Below are 21,400 nucleotides of genomic sequence, written 5' to 3' on the forward strand. Positions count from 1 at the left end.
AGTAGTTTATGTTTTTATGACTCTTTCAAGTCTATATTACAAATGTAAGCTGCATCTTGACTGGTTATAGCGGAGGCATTCAAAGGTGAGGCGCTAGTTCTAGCTTTTTAATAGATGGAGGAGCGTGATCCCTCACCTGCTTCCCACAACACGAGATGGTCATGTTGCATTTCAAAGACGTGGTTCACTGCCGGGAAAGTGGATATTGAGCCACGGGTCTTCGTGGTGGCTTTCCCTTTGTGGAACTCCATTAAAAGCTGCTTGAAGTGATCTTTGAACACAAACGATAACACTGTCGCCTTGATTTGCAAACAGTTGCAGAAACCCAGCTGCATGCCAGTGAGGTCGTGTATCTGGTCGTCATTTTAAAGGAGCTAGTTGAGCTGCAGCATCATTTCACATAATTGATGTCAGGATGGTTGCTTTGTAAAATAAATACACAGTATCTGTAGTGTATGGTGGCCTAAGGCCTAGACTGAAAATCAGTCAAACCAATGTAGACATTCATCACATCTGCTCACTACATTGTGTTAGAAACTCACAGATTTACCCAATAAACCAAATGCAACAAGGCTTTGTCAGGTCAGGCCCTAATGTTCTCTCACATAACAATAAAAGTCGGTATTAGAAAGTGAGAGAATGTTGAAACCAAAGCTTGACTTCCTGTTTCTGCGTGGCCTGTGCGGGACGTAGAAGAGAACACTTGTTGCAACGTTGTCTTCACGTCTTCGGTCCTCCTCAGATAACCCGTTCTATTTGTTTTCCCCTCTCCGTTTGTCACCGACACATTTTCCCAACGGTATGTCAACATTTTGCGGTTCCTCCCTGCGTAATTAATTAATTAATTATCACCTCACAACTTCTCCCAGACTTGGTGATCATCCACGCGAGTGCTGGTGGCCTCCTGTCCCACCGAGACGCCGTGAGAACAGCAGAACCCGAGAGAAACACCGTTCACTCAAGCTGCTGTTGAATTTATTTGTTCTCACATTCGCTCGCAGTTGACGCCGAGTGTTGCATCATCCGCCTCTAAATGTAGAAAGCGCCTCGACATTAAGGGTTTACAGAGGCAAGATTGCGGCAGGTTAAAAAGAAGCGCGTGTGTGATGGTGGAAGGAGGCAGGAGCAGGCTGATCTGCTGTCAGCTGCAACATGAGAGGTTTAAACCAAGACGACGAACGTTGTTACCTCTGTCTGGATTGTGTGTTCGCTTTATGGTTCTCCGTGAAGAGCAGTGAGTGACGAAATGATTTTATGAATTCTAAATGAGCCTTGCAAAACGCTGTCTGAGGCCATTCCTCGTCCTTTTTTTGGTGGTTGTCGGTGCGGTGAAGGGATTCTTCCGTTTTACACTCGCGCTGATGCATTCTGCTTCATCTTCTGAAGTCTGGCTTCGCGAGCTGTCTTCTCGCTCTTCGACTTGTTGCCGTTTCCCAACACTTCTTCTGTCTCCGAGATGGCTGCCCCCCCCCCCGTCACAGACTCCAAAGCTCCCTGCTCTCTATCTTTACTCTGATAACTTCCCCAGTTTTACTGGAGTGTTTCTCCGTCGAGCTCTCGAACGCCGTTGTCAAATCAGCTTGAATCGATTCCTCCCGCTGCCTTCTTTTTAGTAGCCTCTGGCTATTCCACTTACCTCCCGCTGATGTGTTTCCTCCTCGGCCTCCTAAACCTCTTTGCCCTCCTGACCGCCCATTCCGGTCCTGATGCCTCGCTCCTCGGTGACAGCTCCACCCGTGAGCGGCAGTTTGCAGCCTGTTGCTGAACCGCAGCGTCCAACGTTTCCATGCCTCGGTGTATTCTTTACAGCCTGTTAAGGTTACTTTCTGCCAGCCACAAAAAGGCTCAGCGAGAGCTCCTCTTCCTCCGCCACGTCTTGTTTCTTCTTTTTAACTGCTGCCGGTTAAAAAGCTCCACATTTCCACGTTCCACATCAAAGTCTGTTGGCATGTTATTCCTCCCCGAGGCCGTCCTTCCCTCCGCAAAGTTAAGACTGAAGTTGAAATATCCCTGCAGAAAATGAAATAGTGTGTTCATTTGCAAACTTTTTTTTTTCTCCCAAAGTTGCTAAACCTCTGGTCCTCTTCACGCGCGCTGATTCGGCGTGTCGAGCCGCGTTTGAACCCACATTGTCACCGGGAAGAGGAGCAGTAAACACCGTCCCCCTTACACTGCACTCTGCGGTCTGTAATGAAACTGTCATTGATGTCCTTCAACCCTCAGGGGTTCAGGGCAGTCAATTACAAACACAATCACACACCGACACACACACACACACACACACACACACACACGGTTTTAATCTCATAAATCATCTTCGAGTAATCTCGCGGTGTACACGCTCTCTCACTCTGTGTAAAGGAGCCGGTATATAACTCACAGTTAATTATTAAAACAGCCGGGCTCTGGCCTTTCTAATCTTTTATTAAACTCAGCTCGTATTAATTAAGAAGGAAGGTGGGATTTGTTCTCAGCCGTGCACGTGCACGCTGACGAGCGTCAAGGGGGCAGAGGATGACTTCATGAGTGTAATGTAACTTGTGTTTTAATAATAACCTCTAACATGTTGGACGCAGGGGACACAAATCTGCTATAGTTTTAACGCCTTTTTTATTTTTTAAACCCATGAAAGTTCCTTGTACTGCAGCTCCACACTCATAATGAAGCTAGCAGGCCTCCTGCACCCTCACCATCTCCTGTCTCACTCCATCTCTTTCCCTCCACATCTCGCACTCCTCTCTCTCTCGCTCTCTCTCTCTCTCTATCTCACTGTGCACCCATCTGTTTCAAGAACTTCAAAAACAACCCAGTATCCCCTCACTGCTTTTCCTCTACGAGTTTGCTCCGGTTCAGTCCTTTGCTCTTTTATGTCTCAAAAGGCCGATTAAGAGAATCTGCTCTTTCCTTTACTGTTTGAGCACTTTATGAAAAATGGCAACGCAAATATTTCTCATCCCATTTGTCTCTATGTTTTAAAAAAGCGCCGCTGTGCGGAATTAAGCCGATGCATGGGCACGCTGCGCTGCGAGCATGAAGGCTGGACTGAGGGGGAATGAGTGGGAGTGTATTTATTCTAAGCCACGGGATCGACTCAGAGATGCATATTGGATTAATAGAGCCTGGATGCTTGACTCGGAGTGGAGTGCTCAAGCTGTGTTTGTCGTGACCTCTCTCATCTCCCCTCACACTGTCTCCACTCTGGCTTTTTCACCCTCGTCCTCGAATCACAGCCCTGGAGAGAAACGAGAGCTGTGTGTTTGTGTGTGTGTGTGTGTGTGGGGGGGGGGGCACAGTCTGTGTTTGTGTGTCCTGTCTCGGCCTGTGTGCTGGAAATTAATCCGTTATTGGAATAGCCTTTCACTTCTGAGTGGTAGAGAGTCCTCTGGAGTCCGAGGCTGTGTCTACTGTACGTGCATTTTGTCCGCGGTGCGAGCCTTTGATCGGGGGGGGGGTCAGGTCTCTCTCACCGGCGGCTGAGTTTGGCGAGGAAGGTGCACGATGTGTCTCGCAGGCCTGGCAACCGCTTGACTCCAGCTGCCTTTGAATGCAGCTTCAAAGCCAGCCTCGCTGAATGTTTCTCTCCACACGTTCTGGCACTATTCACTAAACCCCCTCCTTCCTCCTCCCTCCTTCCTCCTCACTCCTCCTCCTCCTCCCCTGCAGCTCTCGGCTGTGTTTTTCCAGTTCACTTTTGCCCTCGCGTCCTTCCCACCTCACTGCGTCCTCTACTCTGCCGTACACCGTGTCCTCTGCCACGGTCCGAGACGGAGCACGGCTCAACTTTGACCTCGGCAAGGACCGCAGCGCCAGAGATCAATGGAGGCAATGGTGTCAGACGGAAATATGGAGGCAGAGGAAGCAGCCTGGTGTAGTCTGTAGTACTGGACCAGCAGTATGGCTCCGTGGGTGTCCAGTGCTTCCTGTCTTTTATTAAGAGAGGACGGGAGACATTTTTCATGGGGCTTTTTGTTTTTGGGGGTTATTTGACATATTTTACATATATTTTACTATATATATGGATATTAATATAATTATTTAGATTATGAAGATCCTTCTTTTGAAGAGTCCACAATGAAAGTAACACACAAACCATCCCATTTTTCCAATTTTCACTATGACTGAAGACCAACTTTATTATTATTATTGTTGTTTTTATTATTATTTCTGTTATTGAAAAAGGACAGATATGGAGTTCAGTCAAAGACACTTATGTAATGGAATCAACCATTTATATTATTCATTCTTATACAGTTTGATTTGTCAGAAAAAGCCCCAAAGAATCAGAGCAGCAACCAATCTCCTCTTAATAAACACATCGAACAATTCCCCAACAAATGCTTAGCCTTTGTGCATTATTTTAAATAAAAAAACAAAACAACAACATCATTTCAGTGTTGATATTTTTCAAATGTGTCTGACTCACTGTGTGAGATTTAGAAAACTCCTCTTCACTTCATGTGTTTATGGGTAGCAGGCTACAGGTAACAACACCAGCGGATGAATTTTCATCGTTTAAGTTTCTTTGTCCAGCTGCGAAGAAACATTTTCCAGAAGCTCATTGGGAGGCAGAGAAACGAATGAAAGAAAAACCGGCCTGTGTGTGTGTGTGTGTGTGTGTGTGTGTGTGTGTGTGTGTGTGTGTGTGTAGGTGCAGTCCTTACACCTGACTGCCACCTTGCCCTTCCCCGCTCTGCTGTGCCAAATGCTCGCCCACGCCGTCACCACCTGTCCACTGCTGTGCGCTGCAGTGATTGCATTGTGTATGTCGGTGAGCCTGCGCGTGTCTTTGTGTGTGGGACGCGCCGCTCTCTTCAACAGATGGAGTAACCTAATACGTGTCTCGTTTGCGCCCCGCTGTCCGTTGGCCCTCGCGGTCCGCTGGTGATGCTATCTGGGCCTTACCAGCATCCTGTCTGCTCTGTTCCTGGAAGCAGCCCCAACCCCCCTCCCGTCCCGTCCCGTCCCGTAAAACGCGGGAGCACCCGGATTGGGACGCAGCTGGTCAGGTGGATCTACTCTCAGGTTACCTGCGGGAGCGGAGTGGAATGTGTCTGGAAAAACAGCATATTGTTTACAGTCAATGAGCAGATGCTGCTTTTGTTGTAAACAGGCTCATAAAATCCTTACTGAAAGCAAAGCACGCTGGGAGGTTGATGCACGTGTCAGCCTGTGCACGCGTCTGTATCCTAAACAAACTGATGTGTTTTTACTGCAGACTCAAGACATTTTGACCGCTGTTTGCTTTCTGAAGCCCCGTCAGTAAGTCTAAACTTCACAATCAACAAGTTTTAAAAAAAAGGGTTAGTCAGTTTTGCTTTATTACATAAATCACTTTATGTTCCACCGCTGACGGCTGTCTTTGTAAATGGCCCTCCAGCTCTCCTGCCAGTCCTCTCCCTGCGTCCTGGACAGCTACTGTTTTGTCACCGGGTCCAGGTGGCGGCGGCTTCTTCATCCATCTCCGTGGCGGCTAGAGGTGACACGCCATCAGCCAAATGGATTAGTCTCATTGGCTGCTGTAATGCATCGATGTTTTCCCCTCCCGGGGATAATAGGTGTACGGGCAGCTGATTGATGAGGCCACTATAGGAGCATGTCTGCCTCCGCAGCGTGTCGGCAGTCAGTCAGTCAGTCAGTCAGTCAGTCAGTCAGTCAGTCAGTCAGTCAGTCTGGCACGCACCTAGTTTGACTTACGTAACACCCGAGACTGATGGCCCTCACGGACATCAAATATGCTCATTTGACAGGCCGTTCATAGATTATGTGAAAAGCCTGTTTCATGTCGGAGCGGGAGTCACTCAGAGCTTTTTGGGTGTCGGAAGTAAGTGACCCCACCGTGACGCGGATTTATGAGCTTTCTTTCACACTTTGGACGACCTGCGGGACTTGATCACATTTTAATCGAGGGCTTTGATTAATGACAAAATACGCAGACAAAGTAGGTATTAGGATAAACCGGTGGAACACTGCAGAGCGACGGTGTCAATGGCAATGGGATGGAGTGCTTAATGTGAGGTAAATTAGTGGATATCCATATTTTAATGCACGAGGAAGCTGAGAGGCCTAAACCCCTTGGAGTAAACATTATCTGGCTGTTGGATAGATGTGGAAGAGGAGAGGCAGAGACGTCCCCCCCCCCGTCCCCCGTCCCCCCCGCTGCTGATGCGCCTGTAAAAAGCCTTCGGTCTCGGAGGGGAAACGGCTTTCCAGCAGCCAGCCTTCTGTCTCCATCCGTGACAGCGACAAAATAAATGCTACTGCTAATTTTAAGCGCGACCCAATATGTTGCCTCGGGCTCCCCCGCTCCGGTAATGTAGAGCTCTTGACCTCCTCCGGCGTTCACCCAGGATGTCACAGGCCCCTGACACACAGCCCCCTCTCCCCTCCATTAGAGGACACCTGATCCCGCAACGCAGGCTTTCACTGATGAAGGAGAGCGAGCGGCGCGCACAGGAAATGGGCTCGCAACGGTTCGTACCGTGACCCGGGCTACTTAGAGCCACTGAATTGCATCTATGAAGAGCCCTCTAGTCTTTCTCTTTACCATTACAAAGTGGCTCTCCTCTTTGTGGTGTAAGAGATACTACAGGTAGCGGCGGAATCACAGGGTTTGATGTTCACAGAAAGCGAGGAAAAGGGGAAGCAAATAGCTTTGAGGTGGATGTGCATTTTCTCACCGCCTTCAATGTTCCATCAGTAACCAAATATACGAGGAATTACCAGGAATTGAGCATCTACGTGTGTGTTTTATCTCTGCGTGTGTGTGTGGGCGTGTCCTCCCTCCTCCCAGTCTGTCTCCTTGTCTCGACTGGCAATCCGCACATCTGTCTGCTCATTGATCACAGAGGGAAGTGCTTCTCAGACTCAGCGGGGCGGCCGCGGCCCCGAAAAACCCAAACAGATGCGCGCCGCTCCCGAGCATCCTCCTCACACTCAAACATCCTCAAATGTTTCTTTTATAACCCGACTATCCACCCGGCAACGGTTTCACTGAGCACGCATGCTGTTTCCCACCCTGTTTCATATTCACGCACGCACTCAAATGTTAAAACCACAGCCTGACGCTGTTTACCGCTGAGGAAGTTTGGGGATAAATGACTCGTTTAATTCGAGGCAGCGCGACTTCAGCTGAACAGCGGCCGCCGCGGCCACGCTACAGCTGAATAATAGTGTAGCGCATTTTCTCTAATTTAGGATTCTCTGGAGCCAGTTGATGTACAGGAGCAGTGAGGGAGATTTGGAGGCATGTAATGGTTAAGGCTGCATTAAGCATCTGATCCCAAAACCTTTCCAAGCCTGTAGAGAACTCCATGGGCCTCTCTCTAGAGCCAGTGTTTGGTTTGTCCGTTCTGGGCCACTGCAGAAACATGGCGGTGCAACATGGCGGCCAAAACACAACGATTCTTTGTTTCAGGTGATTGTGCACTAATGAAAACATAGTTTTGAACATTATATTCCGTTTCTACCCCTATAATCCTACACACTGCTCCTTTAAATAAATCATCATTTAATTGCAACGAACCCATTCAAACCCAGACACTCAGCCTTAGACGCGGCATATTATTTACCTTTCACTTTGGAGGCGTAGAAGTATCGTCATAGTGTTTTCACAGATGTATGTCTGTTGCAATGAACACTACACACTGGAACCAGAGTCAAGTGATACTAACTATACTAAAGCAACCGCATTAAAAAAACAACTTGTGTCTATTATTTCCCTTTCTGTTTCTGTTATCATTTCTGTAAGTTAATGTATTGGGCCATAAAGCTTAAAAATAAGCAACATTTTCAACACATGTGGAGGTCTTCGCCTCAACTCCCACCACCCAGAATGAATGTATGTGTTCGGATTGTTTTAAAGTTACATTGGAATGCACCGCAGCAGCAGCAGCAAGTCAGAGAGAGGGTGTGATGTGTGTTTTTCTTTTCCTCAGATATTGCCATATTCTCAAATGGACCCCCTCGTGTGCCTGAAATTGCACAAAGAGAAACACATCAAACGTTCTACACAGAAAAGTCAGAGGTGTGACGCCGTGCCCCGGTGCTGTCCGAGGACCCGGTGCTCCGTGCGGGCCGACAAGCTTCATTTGGCCCCCCGAGACGCATGAGGAGAAAGAAATGAAACTAGCCGAGCGAGGAATAAAATGAAATAACAAAGATGAAATGGCTGGCTTTTGTGGCACATAAAAGCAATAAAACTCCTCTAACGATCCCTTAAACCTACGCCCCCCCCCCCCCCCCCCCCCCCCCACATGCCCTCACAAAGCAGTAGTGGCTATCGCTCTCAACAAAGTGATGTAGTGGACTAGCTGCAGTATAAATGGGATTTGGGCATCCCCAGCTATTCTCCTGTGCAAAAAGCTTCATTTCACTGACTCTCAGCTCCCACGCTAAGTTCAGTAATGGAGCTTTAAATCCCCTCTGTTGTTGTCGGGGCCCTCGCTCATTTTGCTACCGGGGTCGATGCAAGAGCTCCGACTTCTTGTGCCACCTTGTTGATAAGACTTCACTGTGAGCCTTGAAAAACGTCACCGATTATTTTCCCTGCTCACGTCGGCCGCGCACCCCTCCCTCCGCCATCCTCCGTATGTTTCTCTCCCTGCAGACTTTTTCACGCCTCTCTCCGCTGACTAATATATTGGCATTAATGCTCTCCTTTAAAAGGGACTTCGTCTTTAAGATCCTGTGAGCTCAGTTCTAGTCCGCTCTTTAGTTGTATTGAAAGGTCAATCCCCAGATCTTGCTTTTCATCTTTTCCAGGAGCTTTGCTCTCTTTATATTCCCAGCCATAGTCTGTTCTAGCAGCTTTGTGTTTGTGTGAACAGCCCCATTAGTGAAAATAACAGATTGAGAAAAACTGGGGGAAAGGGAAAGAGAGGGTGTGCGTGGGAAGTTTTCTCCCACTGTGATCGTTAACGATGGGATCATGTTTTGGGGGGAATTGCATCTTTTCGAGTGTTTCATGTTTTTGAGCTAAATTGCTGCCAAATTTTTTCTGACAGCTCGCCGTAGTTGTTGTGATTGCTGAGGCATGAGTGCAACAGCTTTCAAAAAGGTGCCCCCCCCCCCCCCCCCCCCCACACACTTCTGACTCTTTCCTCATGTTTCTTTCTTGCTCTCTTGCAGAAGCCTTCGACCTGGTGCTGCGTCACGGCCGTAACTTCACGCTGGCCATGCTGAAGTCGGAGTTCCCGGGTCTCGGGGGTGGAGCCCAGAGCTCCGTGGGGCAGCTCTTCCTGGACATGTCGCTCTACATCCTGGGCTCGGACTCCACGGTGGACCACATGGTGGCGGTGCTCTACGGTCGCCTCTTCCCCCTGGCCTACCGCCGCCTGCTGGGCGGCGTTGCGTCCGCTGCGTCCGAGGAGTGTGTGAGAGGAGCCTGGAAGGACTCGGGAGCGTTCGGCCCGTATCCCAAACTGATGATGACCCGTCTGTCTCGCTCTCTCCTGGCCACGCGCGTCTTTCTGCAGGCGCTGAACCTGGGCATCGAGGTGGTCAACACCACCGACCACCTGCGGCCCGGCCGGGACTGCGGCCGGGCCCTGCTGAGGCTGTGGTACTGCCCGCACTGCCAGGGCCTGCTGGGGCCGCCGGCCTGCCGGGGCTTCTGCCAGGCGGTGATGCACGGCTGCCTGGGGGGAGCGGCCGAGGTGCAGCCGCACTGGAGGAGCTACGTAGACGGACTGGGGAAGCTGGCCGGTGCCATGAGGAGGGAGCAGGACATGGAGGCCGTCGTTCTTTGGCTGCCTTCCATGATCAAACAGGCTCTCAAGCACGCCATAAGCGCCCGCACCCGCCTCACTGCCCTGGTGAGTCAAGTACACACATGCACACAGTCGCCGTTTTGAGAGACAGGTTGTTGTTGTTTTTTGTTGAATATGTGAGTCTAGTCTGCCTGAGTCATTGATCCTTTATCTGACTGAGGTTTGTGCAAGTTAAGAATCTATGGCGCTGAAATATCAGCAGCCTAACTCTGCCACGTATTGATAAATCCATGGCGCTGTCCGTGGTGCTGAAGTAGCAGACAGACTTGTAATTACGCCTTTCTTCCTGCCCTTCTGTCAGTTTCCTTTGCTATCTATAATAAGGATGATAGGCACACACACACACACACACACACACACACACACACACACACACACACATACACACAGCACTGCATTGTAAAATCCAAGGGCTGCATTGGTGTGGGTGTGTTCCTAGAGATGAGACTGACTGTATTCCAGACTCCAGAACACTGCACTGCTGACAGTTTACAGCACGATGAGACGGTGTGACATCTTATCCTCCATCTCATCAGTTGTAAGATACACCTTAGTATGAAGGTGAAGTCACACTCGCACCAATCTCTGTGAATCCTTAAACTGTTAAACTGAAAAGTTCTACAGACTCGCGTGTTTTTGGGGCCTTCAGAGGGAAACAGCCGACTGACTTCCAGCTGAATTCTCGCACACAGGAACGGCAAGAAACAATATGAAGTCAAAGAGTATTTTTAACAGGTTGCATCTCAGAATCACAATTCAAGTCGAATAATAATGAAGTTGCGTTGAACCAAGTTAAATTGAGTAATTGCCACACATTTAAAGGGACCTGCATTTGCAACTGTAGTCGCTAAAGTTCATCTTTGTTTATCTTTTGACGTTTAAATTTGCACAGTCACCCCGATAGAAATCGTGTTTGGAAATGCAAAGATGCAATTTTACACGTCTGGACTTTAAACTGCAGCATCTGCCAGATTGTTGACAGTTTTCAATCCGCAGTGCCTTGCCAGTTTTAGTTGACGGACAGCTAATGCGACACTATGCGCTCATGCTGTGCCAAAATACTGCTCCCACTGAAATGAATGAGGAAGCTGGAGACGGCGCATTCATTTCAGGTCAGAGGACTTCTATTGAGCGAGGGAGGACGAGTGATCCGGGCTACGTTTCTTCCCTCCGACAAAGAAGGCGTCACCTCGTAATGAGGAACCTCAAACTGCTAGACACGGCTCCAGCTGAAGCAAACTCAACAAAATAATAGCAAGGAGGCAGAGGGAGGGAGGCGGTCTCGCTGAAACTCGTCTCTCACTCCTCGGCGCCGCTGACCCGTTACGTGTGTGTTCTCAACTCCGATAAAACCGTCAAGTTTGTTCGTAGCCCACATGTGAAGTCAGGGAGAAGTGCTCATGAAATATGAAGACCTTTTTTTTCTCTCTCCAGCCAGAGCTGCAGAGCTGGTTGTGCTTTTTTTCTTCTTCTTTTGCTTCCTGTAGATCTGCTGAACTTTTCACTCTCACACCCCCGAGTCCCCCGCGGTTTCCACTCAGAACCCATCATTTATTAACACAGAGGTTGACCTCACTTGCTCTACAGCGCGAGGGCGTGGCTGCAACGGTGAATCGCTGACTTGGGGGAAATCGCTCACTCTGTGTGCGCGTGTGTGTGTGTGTGTGTGTGTGTGTGTGTGTGTGTGTGTGTGATCCTTCTCTAAAATAAAAGAAGTCCTGTGTGGGTTTTCTTAAGACTGCAGCTCCAGTCACCGCAGATGACTTTACGCTGTGTTTACGGCTCCGGCTCTGGTTCCAGCACACAGGATCAGAGCTGCTATTGTCCTGTATTATTCAGCACTGCTGTGACGAGGTCAGGTGTGTGTGTGTGTGTGTGTGTCTGCGTGTTTGAACGTAATCTTGCGGAGACACTCGTCGCTCAGCGGAGTCGTCGAGGGGACGGAGGCGTCGTCTCCCTGAAGGCTAATTTTGTCTCTCTGAGGAGTCCAGGGGGACCAACCCAAATTACACAACACCTGATTACTTCACCTCAAATAACCAGTTTAGGATTCGGGTGAATGAATTTCAGGATTAAAGGACCATTGCAGTGTTTTTTAAAATATATTTCAGCCAATTAACTATATATTAATAAATACAACTAGCTTATTTCTTGTCACTTACATTAAACACGGTAAAGTCGTATCGAGCAGGAACAATAATAATGCAGATTGTTTTAATATTTCTGATGTTCCTTGATTTATAATTTCTTCTTGCAGTGAACACAACCGACTATGCGTCATGTAGTAGAACGTTGCTCATCTTGCACCAGACTCCCTCAAAGCAATAAAAAAAATCTGTTTACAGAACTACAGACTGTGTCTACAGAAGTATTATATCAAAAAAGCTAAAATTCAAAATCAAGTAGCATTTCCATGTAATTCTAGCATCTTTTAAATTATTCAGACGGATGGCGCTGCATCGGTGGTCTGTCTGAACGGGTCAGTGTGCATCATGATCCTGACAAGTAAACGTTTCATGATATTTAAACCAGTCAGATGAACGCCATATAATCGACGTGCACATAGTGACAACAGAAGGAGAGAGGTGAAACTTGGTCATTGTAATTCTGTGTAATTCTACAGTTTAGCGAGTGGATTGTATGCAACGACACTGCAGACTAGACTCTGCCAACAGATCCTCGGTGTGGGCGGGTGGATGGGGGGGCTGCCAACATGCCGTGCTGTCACGCTGTCTTTTTAAAATGTTTGATACCACCACTGGGGGGCGCCAAACCCAGAAATATTAAAATCTTACACAGAGTGGCTTTAAAATATGTTTTTAAAACTATAATGATAAAAGTAAAATACACATATACTTTTTACAAATAAATACCTAATGAAACCTAATGTAATCTTCAGTGAGAATTTGGATTTTGAATAATAACAGTCCCTGCCCACAATTCTATTGTCCACACACCGACAAAAATGTAAAGTGAGCAAATATATTGTCTACTGTATGTAGTTGCTGCTGGTTTTCTACACTCTCAACTCATTTTAAATTGGTAATGGCACCAATAGGTCTACCAATAACATGTCTTTGGAAATGTTAAGCACCGATAATGTAAAGTTTGATTTGTGGCTCCAGTAATGGAGTCTGCTCCTGTAAATCCTAGCAGGTCTCTAAAATATGTCCTTGTGGCTGTTAAGTGGAAACCGTAGTAATCATTTAGTGATACTTCAATATTTAGTACAGCAATGTAAATGGACCTATGGAGCACTAAACAGTCTTGTTTAGTGCTTTCCTGTGATTGTAAAAGCTGCGGTTGCCCTCCTCTCACTTCTCCTCCCGTGCAGACCCCCGTTTACTGCCACCGAGGGGGACAAACGGATGGACTCCATCCCAGTAAAAGTGTGTCGACTTGAAACGAGTAAGTCTTCCGGGGAGATGACCGCTCGTCGTCCGCCAGCCCGCTCCCCTGCATGTTAACACTCATTTTCCTTCCAACCGGAGCAACTCCAGCGTGAATCCACCAATGTTCTGAGAGACGGAGAGAGGGCAGCCAAGAGCCCTGCAGCTTCAATCTATTCCCCTGTCAACTTCCCACCCCTCTCCTGCAGTTTGATGCCATCCACCTCCGTCCCTGCAGCTCATCCTCAACATCCTTCTCTCTCTTTCACCCCCCCCCGCCCCCTCGTTCGTTTTTTCCTCGTTTCCTCTCGTTCTTCACGCTCTGCTTTGAGAGAAGATGCATGATTTATGAAGCTCTATTTTTACCGGTTACTGAGGAGAAAGAGAGGAGAGGAACAACGAGAAGGAGAAGGGGAGACGGGGGAGAGAGAGGCGGAGAGGGAAGGGTGTGAAGAGCGAGCCCAAGGGGAAGGAGAAGAGGACAGTGTGGAGGAGACATCCATCACCCTGCTGGAAATGAAGAGGGGGAAGTAGGTTGAGACAGAAATGTGATGGATCTGACCACGAGTAGAGGAGATGTAGTGCAGAGTGCATGAGTTGTGTGTCGTCACACACTCGACACGTGCTCAAAGTCTAATACCACAGATCTCTTTGTGTGCCTGCAACATTATGTGTTCAACAACACACTCGCGTTTTTTGTTGTCTCACAAGCATCAGATCAAATCACTTCCAAACTGTTGCTTCAGTTTCAAGAGCGCTAATTAAGTCTCTGCTGCATTTTTATGACTTATTAATCCATTCAAACATGTCGGCGACATTTGAGCTTTTAAACATTAAAGGAGTCCCGTTTACAAATGCTGTAACGTGTCATCAAAGTTGTTATTCATCGAGTCATTTGTTTCATTTGAATTATAGAAGTCCTCAAAAGGCCCAATCTGCGGTTTCAATGACCATTTAAATTACAGATGTTTGCATGCGTGATTGAGTTTGACTTAATGATGAAAAATAAGCATTACGGTACGACTGATCAAAGCTACATTGATGCTGCGATAAATTAACCTTTAAAAGCAAAAATAAATCATTTAAGTTAGATTCAGCTGTTTTCTAGCTCGATGTGCCAGCAGCTGATTAGCTTAGCTTAGCATAAAGACTGAGAACAAGGGGAAACTGTTACGTATTGGTATATTTACCATTCAAACATGAGAGAGTTAATCTTCTCGCTTAACTTTAGACAAGAATGCGACAATGATATGCTTCGTAATTATTCATAATTCGGTTACAAATCTCACATTATCTCTTGAACCAAAGAACCATTTATCACATCTTCGTTCTCCTCCCAATGCAGACAATGTGTCCCTCATTGCACCTTCTTAGGGGATATATCAGGTATTCTTTTACACCTGTTTTCCATCCCACTTTAAAAATACGTCATGTACTCTCTTCAGACCCACGGATCAGACCGTGTCCTCTCTGTCAAATCAGAGAGACACCGAGCTTTAATAACTTTTCACAGCTCCGAATGCTTCAGGATCCGCAGAGCTCTGAGTGAGAAGTGTGAAATCCATTTTCCTCACAAGCGTCTCACTAACGTCGACGCACAAACACCTAATGTCTCGTTTTAAATTAGACTCCGATCTGCACGGCTTACCCGTCTATTTCAGTGAGTTAGCATCAGCGTTTAGTGCTGACAGTTCTAGCTTTTACCACGCAGGAGATCTTTACCTTTGTGCTAAAAACACATGTTGTATTTTTTTTAATATTTGGGGATTTTGTTGATCTCGTTAATGTCATGTCGACATTCCTGAAGCGGTGGATTTGCTAAATATGCGCACTGAGCTGAACTGATTAGTGAGATTTAAAGATCAGACTGAAAGCCACTGAGCTTTACCTGAAACTCTGTTATGTTGTAACGAGCTGTGATCGCTGTGTTTGAATGCTTCATGTCCACAGTATATGGATGTGGAGCTAAAAGTGATCATTTAAGGGCTACAGACACTTGGGCCTGTGTTCATTTAAACAATAAGGGCCAAATGCAATATAGTACACACAACTATAGGTAGTGTGTAAACATTCAATTGAGTTAGCTAACAGTAAAGGTTGAAACAGCCAGCTCTCTCTAAGTGGTAGTAATGAAAGTGCGAGCTTGGACTGTATGTAAGAAGTGGACGTAGTCATGTCACTCATTGGTTCGTGGACTACGGTTTTGAAGCCTTGAGTTCGGCATTTCAGCCATTGTCAAAAGTGAAAAGTTTGGTGAGAAGTCGTATCATCTTCTCATAGAATTCTACACAATCAGACTTCTTTTTGCAACCGGAGGGATCGCCCCCTGATGCCCAGTAGAGTGAATGCAAGAGTGAGGCACTTCAGCATTGGCTTCACTTTTGCAGACCCGGTTGCCGCCTGCACTGAACTGGCCTAAACGCTGGCAAGTCAATTGTATGAAAAAAAAAACAATATTGATAGTAATGATATTCAATGATATCCACTGAAATCACATGGACACATTTACTGGAGTCTGTTGGGGGGCTTTGAGCTCGGCCGTGGGACTAGAACGGGACTAGCTGCTCTAGCTGACTCGATCGGACGCGAACAATTTACACCACATCAGACTGAGAGATTATTGCTCCATATTTCTCATTTCCAACCCAGACAGTACGGTATCCATTTGAAGTTGTAACCATAATAGCTGTCTGGTATTACTCTACTTTTGATATATACTGAGACTTTTCCCTCATTTCCACTTCACTGGGAGACTCTGAAAGGCTTTCAGCTGAAATAGGATGCCTATAATGTGTGCAATTCACCAGAAGCCAGTTCCTATATGCCGGTGACAACAATGCAGGGAGGAGGAGGAGGAGGAGGAGGATGAGTGCTGAGTGCTGACTCAGTCTCTCCCCCTCTCCTGTGAGCCTGGACTCCTCTGGAACACAAACATTACTCACCAAATATTCTCCGATATGTCGTTACAGTTGTGCACCTTTATAACGGCGATAGCATCTTCTCTCCGAAACGGTTTGCCAATGAATCACTCCAGGTGATCCAGACTAATGCGTAAGCCTGCTAACACACTGGAGTGTCGGGATCCACGTGCATCGCCATTGATTTGTTTAGAGTTTATCTTTACGCCATGTTTGCACATTGCAGCCCCACATGGAACCTGAGCTGTGTGTGTGTGTGTGTGTGTGTGTGTGTGTGTGTGTGTGTGTGTGTGTGTGTGTGTGTGTGTGTGTGTGTGTGTGTGTGTGTGTGTGTGTGTGTGTGTGTGTGTGTGTGTGTGTGTGTGTGTGTGTGTGTGTGTGTGTGTGTGTGTGTGTGTGTGTGTGTGTGTTGTATTCCTGGCAGTCAGCACCTCTTGCTCAGTGAGGCGGGCTGCTCAGTGCAGATAAAAGTGTGCAGATATATCCGAGGCCTCACGCTGAGGCAGGCTTTATCTGCAGACTCTCCTGTTAGTTGTGTTAGTCCAGCCCTAGGTGATATTAATACCCCGCTAATGAGCCCCTTCCTTGAAGAATCCGGAAACAATCGGAGGGGTGGGGTTGGCGGAGGGGTGGGGGGGTGCCTCGCTGAATCCGTCTCCCCCTTGTGCCACGACTCCCCTACGGCTTCCTGGGAACGCACAAACAAGAAGAGGAAAGCAGCTCCAATCACATTAATCATGGCCTGTGGGAGCTCCGGCACTCGCTGCAGGCGCAGGAGAGAGAGAGAGAATTACACGAGAGGAAGAGAATGAGGTGACGGAGACCATGGGCTGAAGTGTGTGTGTGTGTGTGTGTGTGTGTGTGTGAGAGATTTCCCCCCAAGTACATGGCAGGGAAGTATTAGTGGAGATGGCTAGTCAGGGATGCTGGGCATTAGTGAATGCCTGGTGCAGGAGAACTCAAGCATCTGTGACTGTCAGGACTGTGTGTGTGTGTGTGTGTGTGTGTGTGATTCTTGGATGACAAGGCTGCATTGATAAACCCTGACGATTCTGTCTTACAGCTGTTCAGCATTTCTGTGTGTCTCAGCATGCATGCAATAAGCAAGTTTGTGTGTGTGTGTGTGTGTGTTGCCCATTAGTATGCAGGACGACATGTTTATCATGTTAATAGCTTTAGCTGCATTGTGTTCAAATGAATAATTGCATTAAAATTATTCTTTTTTTGTTTATGCTGGGAAATCTGTCTGTCTGTGTGTGTGTGTGTGTGTGCGTGTGCGTGCGTGCGTGTGTGTGTGGGGCCTCGGCTGCCACCGGATAAAGATGTCCAGTGCTGCTCTATCGGGTCACATCAGTATGCAGCAGCAGCGGTGCCAGCCTATTCACTTAAAGGGGAGCTGGGCACAATTAGCTGTTAACGTTACATGGCAGAATTAAGCCTCGGCCAGAATCCCCGGGGGAAATTAAACCACCGGTAAATCATTAAACCACAAGCTAAACATTAACAGCCATTTGCATTTTTATTGCACCTGAAAAGAATGTGCCAGGTCCATTATCTCTGAGAGACAGAGGGGGGACTTCTTATTTAGTATTGTTATGTCGTCCCGTGTGGGTGCACAATGGTGTTTGTACGGGGAGAGAAGAAGCAAACGAGAGGCCTTATTTTCACGCTCTCGCTTTTTTTTTTTTTTTTTTTTTTTTGGGAGTGTTATGATTACAAATTCGAACAAGGCGGAACCGGCTGGCAGAGGGTACAATGGCTTGTTTGTTATGCAAATCCCCCCCCCCCCCCCCCCCTCCTGCTTTCATCCCTACTCAGAAATAAACAAACCCAAGCAGATGACAATTTGCAGAGGGGCTCAGCTGAGTAAGGCCGGCAGTTTGGCTGCTGACAGGTTCTGATTATCTGCAGTGTCATTGCTATTGAGTGTTTTGAATAAACAGGCGTAAGCGGCTAGGAAATGGGAGCGATGAAAACACAAGTGGGGTGAAGAATTCTGGTGGGAAACTGAATTCGTTCACTCACTTCTCGTTTTTTTTCTCCCTCCTCTCTCCTCTGCAGGTGAGCGGGATGTGCGGACAAACTCCTCAGCGCGCCTCCCGCTCGGTGGGATCTCCTCCTCCGTCGCCTCCCGCCGCCGCCGTGGCCCGCAACCCCCGGCCCTCATCCTCGGACTCTGACGAGACTCTGGGCGGCCTCCGCAGGTGAGACGCCCTCCGGCTGCTGAAGCAGGGCTCGCTCTCCAGACCGCTGCAGGGTCGATTATATGTCTGGCAGACAAAACGCTGTCCCTGACACCGCGGACAGGTTTCTTGCTGTTTCCTTGCGACAGTCAGTCTTTCACCTCTCAAGTGTTTTCCCACACTCCTGATGCACTTCAGGCTTAAATGAACAGTGTAATAATGCCCAGCGGGGCTGCTGGCCTCGGCGGCACAATGGCCAGATTAATGTCAATTAGGACTGTAGCTGCTACTTGTTCTCGCCTCTGTTACTCTCTCTTTCTCAAGGGGGATCTCATCAACCTGCTTTCACTGCTATCAAGCCCAATCTGTTTCTTTCCTCGTGTCTCTCCTCCCGCTCTATCTTCTCCCTGCAGATTGTTCGAGAGTCATATTCAGATCAACTGAAAGTTTTTATTCTTTGCCTTTCTCTGCGTTGAACATTCCCTTCTCTTTTCCTGCACCTCAGGGAGTTCATATCCAGCTTGAAGGGCTTCAGCTCCTTCTACAGTGGTCTCGGGGAGGCGCTGTGCAGCCGTGAGCCCGCTCCGGCGAACCACTCCCTCTGCTGGAACGGGCAGGAGATGACAGACAGGTAAATCAGTGTCTCGTTTTGCCTGTATGAACAGCTGTAGCACACACTATAGACGAATGCACCCTACAACGTGCCTCGGGTTTATTGCCTTTACTAGAGGACCAGTTTATGACCACAAATAGTCCTGCTCTGACTCCTGAATCCCCAACAATCCAGCAGCACATCTAGGAGGAGAGTGTAGGTGAGCTGAAGGGTAAGTTTGATCAGAGCTGATGAGCTCCGCACGAGGGCCCCCCTCTCCCACCGAGTGTGAGTGTAAATCTTGACTTTGGCTCGATGGGATGTTATTAATGTCAGCCGCGCTGTCACCTTATTCTCGCTTAGTTAATTGCTGTTTCGATCGCTCTCTCGCTCCTTCATCCAACATCTCCCGCGCTACCCTGCAGAACCTCATTTGGTTTGTGCAATATTTCTCTTCACCCCTGTCCTTCTGGCTCCACACATCATAACTTCCTCCTTTTATTTCGCCCGCGCCGTCAGCTGGCCCCAATTTCAATTTGGCATACATAGTTATATATATCATCCGTTTTTTTAACCTTTTTTTTTTTGCTTTTGTAAATTACGTGTGAAATTTAATCAACGCAGAGGCACACAATTCAGACGGAAAGCAGCTGCAGGTTAATGTCTCACCTCTTGTTCCCGAGGAGGGGCCGAGAATAAATTCTCAAACTGCTGAAAGAGAGTCTGTCACAGAGGTAGAAAAACAGTCTCAATCTGAGAAGAGGCATCAGGTGAGCATGGGGGCAGAGCTGTCCGGAGGGCATGATTGCCTGCTGGACCAAACAGTGCGATAGGAAGGTGCAGAGAGGCAGGAAAGGACACCGGAGTGATGGAGAGATTACAGTGTCTCCGGGCGAGCAATTCTCCGTGTCGTCTGCGAGGGCATGTATGCCTGCACATTCACTCAGGGTACATTTTCACTCTGAGATTTGTTCTGGATCATCTTCAATTATCCTCCCCAGATAGGACCGTCTCCAGAGCCAAACGTGGCGTTCATTCTCCTATTGTCTCAAGCGGATAAATTTAGATTGGGTGGGTGGGGGGGGGGGGGGGTATAAGCGCTGCAGGGGTCGAGTACTGAACGTTTCCGATACTTGAGGAGCGATCTTCGGAGCTAAATGTGGCGCTTTTCATCAGGCGTGTTTACCATCCTACCTGGAGCCAAGATCAGAGGAGCAGCACTTCTCACCACATCAAGCAGCGTTACACTGATAACTGATAACAGATGTGACGCCGCGCCAACTCAAAACATTGAATTTCCATTCCTCTTTTGGATCTAATGGCAGTGTAAACCACGCGCATGATAAAAGATGAGATGTCAGCTGTGAACATTTTATTCAGGGACTGCATGAAAGTGAATAGGGGGAGAGGAGGTCAATAAAAAGGGAAGGTGTTGTTATTTTTCCTTCAGGAAGGGTAGTCTGCACTATATTTTATCATTCTGAATTCATATTTAGTTTCATCAAAATAGTTAATAGTTACATAAAGAGTTACTGTTCCCACAAGCAGGAAAACACTTTAGTCTTGGTATTAGGTTTTTTAATATTGTGTTGATTTATTTTTCAGGAACAATGCGCATTGATCAACATCACTACACAGTGTTGCCAGTGTAAAGCTGTCGCTCCCTAGGACGCAACTTTACTTTGAGCTAAATGCTAAAGTCGCCATGGTAACATGCTCACAGTGACAATGCTAACACGCTGATGTAACGTTTACTACGTCAGCTATCGTAGTTTAGCATGTTAGCAGTCTCATATAATTTTGACCTTGTGGTGGTGCTAGAGGAAAAGTCCGTGTTAGTACATCTTCTGTGGACCATGAATATCTGTGCTGAGTTTCATGGCAATGCGTTTCCATCCAAAATGTTGCACAGACTGACTTAGAGCCACTAGCGTCTCCACTGGTGGCTCACACTAGAAATCCCATTAAGATTTCATTTGATGTACACTATTAAACAAGTTGTATAACAGTGTTATATTATTTTCACACTTTGTAGGGAGGGTGTTGTAGTTTGTCAAGACGAGGGTTGAAAGAAAGCATTAACGCCCCCGGAGAGAGCTTAGCTGTTTTGTTTTTTTTACGAAGTGAAAGATAAGGTTCGCCGCCCCCAATAATTGTCATACAGTCCCTTGCAGCTATTTTCATGATATCATCTAAATTTGATTCTCGTTTTGCTCAAGATGACATTCGGCCTGAAGACGTGCAGTGTATTAATAGTGACGACCGCACTGTTTGCACCCCCACACACCCTGACCTTTGACCCTGCCTGTATCTGAGGGACTGGAAGTGTGATCAGGTGGTGTGAAAAGCGTCAGACGCCGATTAGGTTTCCCCTTCATCACCTGCAGCGTCTTCTCCCGCTGTTGTTTATTCTGACGTGTGAGGCGTCCCACTCAGACGGGACCTAATAGCGTGGTAATTGGTGTTAGATTAGATTAGGCTATCACTGGAGCTAACTGATCTGATCAGGCCTGCTAGCAGCGAACAATAACTAAGAAACGATCAGATAACA

General features: G+C 47.5%; 1 protein-coding gene across 1 annotated transcript in view; it reads left to right on the forward strand.

Annotated features, from left to right (window-relative positions):
* The window catches only part of gpc3 (glypican 3), a 91,724-nt gene that overhangs the window by 44,409 nt on the left and 25,915 nt on the right, over nt 1-21,400 (forward strand). The window contains exons 3-5 of the mRNA XM_076103015.1: nt 9,127-9,812; nt 18,136-18,278; nt 18,763-18,888. Coding sequence (XP_075959130.1) covers nt 9,127-9,812; nt 18,136-18,278; nt 18,763-18,888 — 955 coding nt within the window. The remainder of the gene's footprint in view (nt 1-9,126; nt 9,813-18,135; nt 18,279-18,762; nt 18,889-21,400) is intronic.

The sequence above is a fragment of the Anarhichas minor genome, unplaced genomic scaffold, assembly GCF_050575085.1.
Source record: "Anarhichas minor isolate MPS153535 unplaced genomic scaffold, ASM5057508v1 ptg000028l, whole genome shotgun sequence".
NCBI classification, from domain to species: Eukaryota; Metazoa; Chordata; class Actinopteri; order Perciformes; family Anarhichadidae; genus Anarhichas; species Anarhichas minor.